Source organism: Nilaparvata lugens, chromosome 6 (genome assembly GCF_014356525.2).
Source record: "Nilaparvata lugens isolate BPH chromosome 6, ASM1435652v1, whole genome shotgun sequence".
NCBI lineage: Eukaryota > Metazoa > Arthropoda > Insecta > Hemiptera > Delphacidae > Nilaparvata > Nilaparvata lugens.
The window spans coordinates 61,392,377-61,399,364 of record NC_052509.1 but is presented as its reverse complement, the minus strand read 5'-3'; the positions used below and the strand labels follow the sequence as shown (position 1 = coordinate 61,399,364).

At 37.5% G+C, this 6,988-nt stretch overlaps 1 protein-coding gene across 1 annotated transcript in view; it reads left to right on the top strand.

The window, feature by feature from the left end:
* The first annotated feature begins 977 nt into the window (after window positions 1–977).
* LOC120352049 (SCY1-like protein 2) overlaps window positions 978–6,988 on the top strand; it is a 64,250-nt gene continuing 58,239 nt past the window's right edge. Inside the window, exon 1 of the mRNA XM_039431499.1 lies at window positions 978–1,019. Within this exon, the coding sequence (XP_039287433.1) occupies window positions 978–1,019 (42 nt within the window). The remainder of the gene's footprint in view (window positions 1,020–6,988) is intronic.

The following is a 6,988-nucleotide window of genomic DNA, read 5'->3' as shown; positions in this document are numbered from 1 at the left end:
TGATTTTTAAGATCCACAAAATCATTTTATTTATTTATTTATTTTATTTACAGTTGCTTTTTAGGAAATTATCCTATAGCAGGTTGGCATTATTTACAAAATTCAATTACAAAAGCAAACAAATCATTACAGGAAATATAGATCACATACTAATCTAGAGAGTTCATGACAATAATGTCTTAAATGAAAAATTTCATGGATATCACACTCATCACAGTACAATCAATAGAAAAAAAGCATAGTTCCTCAAATCATTGTTGGCACTTTAGACAGTCAAATCCACATCTTCCTCGTTCAAACAGAATGAGCGAACTTTCAAGCACTGCTCCACTAAAGTCGATAGGATCTTCATATCTCGCGTGGTTAGTGTGGCGTGATTGCGGATCACGAGGCTCGGATCCAGTTCCTCAAATGCCGGAGCTCTGCCAATGAGCCATGCTCGCGGTGCTGCATACTGTGGGCATGAGAATAGCACGTGCTCGACTGACTCCAGCTGTTGCAAGTTGCAGATGGAACACAACTGATCGGCTCTGATCTTATGGATGTTGCCCCTACTTGTGAGGTTGAATTGTCGTCTCGTGGCAAGTCGCAGCTGTACCATCAGCCTGATACAGTGAAAAGGCAGATTAAGACCGAAGTAAGCAGCCTCAGAATCATCAACTCCTCTCGGGACGTCAAAGAGGAGCGAAGCAGATCCATTGCACCTATCAAGATCTTGGACTCTGAGCCTCATCTTGAAATCATGGAGTATGACCCTTTTATTCATCTGCCATTCTCGAACATCTCTGCTGAAGATGAGCTCTCCCTGTGACACCCTCCAGCAGCAACTTCAACTGGGCCGCCCAATTATATCTGTGATCAACTGCACCCAGTCTTATCAACTCAGCCTGTCTAATGAAACAAATTTTTGGGAGACGATCATCCATTTTCAAAATCCGGATAACCCAGTTAATAGCTCTATCAAAATTAGGTAGGAAATGGAAACCTCCCCGACCTCCATGCGCAATGCTGCATTCGGGGTACACTAAGGCAAATGAAAAATCCTTCTGTAGAAGCTGGTTTGCACAGTTTCAAACTCATTCAAGAGTCGTAATCCCTATATGTGTGCCCATATAGTAGTACTGACTTGACCAACGCCATAAATATCTTTTTAATGCAAGAAATGGAGTTGGTTTTTGATTTTGCCAATGTTGAAACTGCATGACCGGCGGCTAGCCTCGACTTGCGTATGGACGCTCTAAGAGAAAGGCTTCCAAAAGAAGAACTGGAGATGGGGGATCCAAGGTAAACACAGGATTTAACAATTTCTATCTTGCTGCCATTGAAAAAAGAGAATCCCTCAACTGCTGCAGGTATTCGTTAACCTCAGCCGAATGGACTATTTAGTCTTCCCTTCATTGATCTTTAGTCTGTTGATGCTGCAGTATTCCTCTAGTGCATTAAGCTTTTTCTGTAGATCAACTGGAGAATGGGCAAACAGGATCAAGTCGTCAGCATACAGCAGGAGCATCAAATCAGTTGATCCATCTATTGCTATACCATGGAGCCCCCTTGCTCGAAGAACTCGTCGATGTCAGCCAGAATAAAAATGAACAATAGTGGACTGAGCGTTTCACCCTGAAGTACTCCTTCAGTAATTCCTATCCATCTGAAAGCTCACCCGGATCTTCACTCTCAGAGAGGCAAATTTGTACAGTTTTGGATGATTCTCAGTAGTTTTGCACTCACACCCAATCTGAAAAGTTTCTCCCACCGCAGGCTATGCGAGATCGAATCAAATGCTCTCTGGAAATCCACCACGACAGCATACACTCTCCTCTTTGGCAGTCGCAGTTGAAACTGTACAGCTGACAGGCATACATAGATATTATCAAGGCATCCTCTTCCTTTTCTAAATCCTGCTTGGGTCTCAGGTATGAGGTTGAGGCTCTCTGCCCACAATTCAATTCTACCATTGATAATATATGTGAACAATTTTGTCAGGCAATTAACCAGAGCGATTGATCTGTAAATTCTAGGGTCACGGGAGTACCCTTTTATGAAGTAGGCTGATTAGCATTTCTGACCAGGCCGCAGGTAATACCTCTCGATCCATAATTTTATTAAACAGAACTTCTATGTATAAGATCCAATTGGGTGGGAGGTCCTTGTAAATATCATTTGGTATCATGTCTGGTCCAGGGGATTTTCATTCTCACTTTGTTGATGCAGTGCAAGATCTCATCAGTTTCAATGTATGCATCCATCGACAGTGTGTAACGCCATGGAAACAATATTTACATAGCATCTTGGTGGGTAAAATTGGTCAAGAATTCGAACCATTCATTGATTTTTATCGGATTATCAGAAGTGACCCTTGTCTGAACTTGCTAATTTTCTCCAAAATTGACTGAGACTGCTGAATTACTTAAACGATCACATGCCTCCTATAAAAGATTGCTTCCTTCTCTTGCAAATGCTTTTGTAAAGTTGCTTGGCTACAAGATAATTCTTGGTTTTCTCTTCCGTGAATCCTGTCTTTCTGCAAGCTCTGAGAGACAAACCGAATTTTTCGGCACAATCTTTATCAAACCAGGGCTTTGAAACTTTCTTCATCCTAGTCACAAAAAAATCTTTCTTCATGCCTACTTGCTCTGCTGCCTCATATACTGCCTACATAGGTTTGATAATGCTCATCAATAGTAGTCTGCGAAAGTCCATTGATAATATGTTGCTGAACAGCATTTCTGGTTAAAATAATAGGCTGAAGTTGGGTTGTGCAATATCTTTTTATTTTATTGGGTGCAATCCTATTCGCTTTTGCTGAAGATCAGATATGTTTTCCACTGCAGCCATGTTACACCACCTAGATCAATTACACTTTTCCAACTGAACTTAGCATAAGTAAATTTCCTTGCTATCGCTGGGTGCTCTTCCATTAACTAAAATAAATCCATTATCTTCCATTGCCAGAAGGAGGCGATGCCATATCATTAGAAACAACTGTCTTGTGGTTCTCTATATCATAAATTTGTACATTCAAAAATGTATTTTTCCAAACGGTTCTTATGCCTACTCGCAATTGAAATCTCCACCAATAATGATCCTACTATCAATGAATTTCATTGCAAATCTAATATGTCGATGTCAGGAGATCTAGAAATTCGACACAATCAAAAGAAGGTCTTCTATGATCAACCAATATAGTTGGTGATCCAATCCAAACAGAAATATAGGAAAAGCCCACTTCACAGGAACACAGTAGCTTGATATTTCAAAGGCTTAATTGCCTTTACATTGACAGCAGATATCACCTACACACACGCACATACACTCACAACACACACACACACACACACACACACACACCCACACACACAACACAAACACACACACAACACACATACAGACCAATACCCAAAAAAACACTTTTTTGGACTCAGGGACCTTGAAAACGTATAAAAAATTGGAAATTTGGGTACCTTAATTTTTTTCGGAAAGCAATACTTTCCTTACCCATGGTAATAGGGCAAAGGAAAGTAACTAGTAGCCACTATATCGATTACTTAGGTGCTTTTCGTTTAATTTGTTTGTCTGGAAATGGTATTCCTTACCTATGGCAATAGGACAAGGAAAGTAACAAAAGAGCAACAAGAACGAGATAAATAAGCTGCTTCTTCAATCAATAAGATTAAACTCAATCGAGATTCAATCAAAACATATAGATAGTATAGATTTGTCATTACTATATCGATGACTATATATTATATATAGAAACTGTAGTACAGATAACCAAGATATAGCAATCCAACGGGAAATTCTTTCTCTAGTTTCAAGATTCACTGCTAGATGGAGTAGATGGAGGCAGATGATCAAACAATATACACAGCCGAAGAATAATTCATCCCCGATTCGCAGCAGTCTTACACAGGTCAATTTGTAGTTCGATCGTTGGTACCATGAGTACAAAGTTCAATTCTTCTGAAAGCTGTGACAACTCTAGGCTCCGAAAAATGTCGAATACACTGCCTTGAAACTTAGTAGGGTTAGAACGACCAAAATCTATGTTACTCACGAAACACCGTCTGGAAAGCAGTCAGCTTAGTCCATCCTGAAGCGGAACACTAATAGCTACCCTCAATCACAATCAACTCAACTCAGAAAAGCAATTTCACGTTAAAATCAACAAATTCATCAATAGAACTTTACTTGTAACTTTCCAACTGCAACAGTGTTGCCAACCCCTATCCACAAAAAACCATATTTTGCACTTTTCATTTTAATTTGAAATTAGATTACTTTTTAGTACATGAAAACAATTCCCTTATGGAATTAGTTTTTCAAATATTTTCAGAGTATTTGAAAAGAGGACAATCAATCAATTTTGACTACTGATAAATTGGTACAATCCTAATCACTATAAGTTGAAGCTTGAGAGGTAAGGAACGAACGACGGAATAAACTTTCTGATCAAACTGATACAATTCTAATCACAAAGAAGTGAGGAACGAAATGAACTTTCTAGAATAATAAGATGATAGAAGAATACTTGAATATGTTTTTGATACAATGAATAATTGATTCTTCAATTATGCTTGCAGGTATGCCAATGATTATCCACTCGGAAGGTGAAATCTAGAGGGGTATGTAGACTATACGGCGAGAACGATTCGACTATTCAGGAGCAGTAATTCAGGAGTATTAGGAGCATTCAGGACTAATCATATCAGTGATGATTTCTCTGTGATTTCAAGGTTGAACTCTATAATTGAGATCAGTAGAGTTCAATCAATTATCAAATAATTTAACAAAGTGTGATCGAACGAGGATTGTCGGGGAGGGAGTCCAATCTCACAAGATGTCAAACTATCTAGATATGAAACCAAAAAATTTAAATAAATAACTATCACTTTCCTGAAGATACCTTCTTAAGAACTCAATACAACAATACTTTATAGAATGATAAAATTACGTGTCTCAGAGTCATTCGCCTTTCAGGATCTCTGCAGTTCAGTTTATAACGATGCATGGTTTTCAGAACAGATAATGCAACGGTGAAAATAAGAGCTCCAAAATATTAATCTTGGAGAGGAATAGTTTTCTGATATTCAATTCCTGTTCTAGGACATTAAATATTTCATACGCAATAATTACATATCATTTGAGAAGCGATTTCAGAATTCCATAGGGATCATTATGAATTAAATTATACATAAAAAAATTCCATTTTGAATTATTTAATCGAAAACACTTCATAATAGAAATAGATTAAAAAAAAAAAATACAAGACGGAGCCCCCAAAGATTAAAACATCCGTTTGAGAAATTGCAAATAGCAATGTCGTCTGAAACTAGGTGCAACATATATTGAGTGCTAGTGATTTGAAAGAGAATCGTCAATCCATTCTGTCAGGGTGTAGAGTGAGAGTGGACACAATATTATTGATGCGTACAGTGTCCTGACAGAGCTCGAAGGTTCAAATTCGATGATTGCATTTTGAGAAAGGTTGAGAATTTTTCAAAGTGAGTTTATAGCTGAGCACAGCGAAAAAATGATTGATGATCGTCGGGTGACATGATTCATGATTTATGATGTTGTAATTAATTGCATTTTGAGCCGGAACCAGAGATGTGTATACACTCAACCCGATATTCGAAGAAGGATAATTGTGTTTGTTTTAGTGTGACCTGTCTCAATATTCCTGAATTACTTTCAAACTAGAAACTTCACTCGATCTTTGATTTAGTTGGGTGCCTTTTGTCACTGTCTTTGCTTCTTAAAGAGCCCGTGAAGATACTATTCAGTGATAATCCAATACGAATTTAGATTTTCTGCTCTTCTGGTGAAATCGGTGGAGGAGTAGAGAATTCAGAATGATTAATCTACTCGCTGTCGACAGAAAATGGCGTTGAGAAACTTTCTCGGCAAAAAATCTCTCAGCTTCACGCAGAAATATCAACAGTAACTCTATCATACTGCTAAATTCATCCTCTCACTTCTCTAGCAGATCACTACGGTTTTTAAGTGGGTTTCTCATCACTTATTTCAATAGAAATATCTCTTCATGCTCACCAGAATCAATTTGTAGTGTTGAGGGGCGTCATGACACTTCACTGTCTTAGATTATACAGGATGATGAGTAAGATTTCATAATTTTATGTGTGCTACCTTTATTCATAGAATTGATAGAAAGTGGTTTTTAAATATTCATAACGATGATTTTTTGAAAACTTCATCATACTTCATTGGGAAAATATTCATTAATGTGTACAGGAAGCACTTATCATCAAACTGAAAGAGCGAAGGCAGGTAGACTTAATTTCAACAAAAAAACAGTTTGAAAATAGGTCGTCATTTTACACTTTTTCACTACCGTTCCTATTGAAAATTATAATTAATAATGAGAAGTATTTCTCATCGATTTTAAGCATGAAGGAATTAAGAATTTGTTCCTATCAACAACGTTCCAAATGGAAGCTATAGAAAGCTACTCTTGGGCTCTCCCAATTCCATCATTTGATTATATTGCACTTATGACTTCATTACTCAGTTTTGAAAGAGACAAAATAATATTATAAAGTGTAAAACTAATTTTCATTATAGCACACCAAGTCACCTAGTACTACCTTCCACCTCTTACCCTTCACCTTTAATAATCACCTTTTACCTCACAGCCTTCAAATTGCATGTATTAACTGATACGATATTATATCATGATACTATTTTTCACAACTTCATTGATGTTGAATAATTGTGTGTTGAACAATAAACATGTTCATCTATCCGTTGAGATGTAACTTATCAAATTTGTTGTCCTAACCATGAAAAGGAATCTTGAATCTTCATATTTATAGTTTTTCAAGCTGCCAAGCTGACACGCAATCCGAGCTCTAACATCATGGACTCTATGCTCCTCCCGAAAAGAAGAATAAGACAATTTCTCGCTTGCAGCTCTCAAGCTAGTGTGAAAACGGAAGAATGAATTTCCCCATGGCATTATCGCATGAAG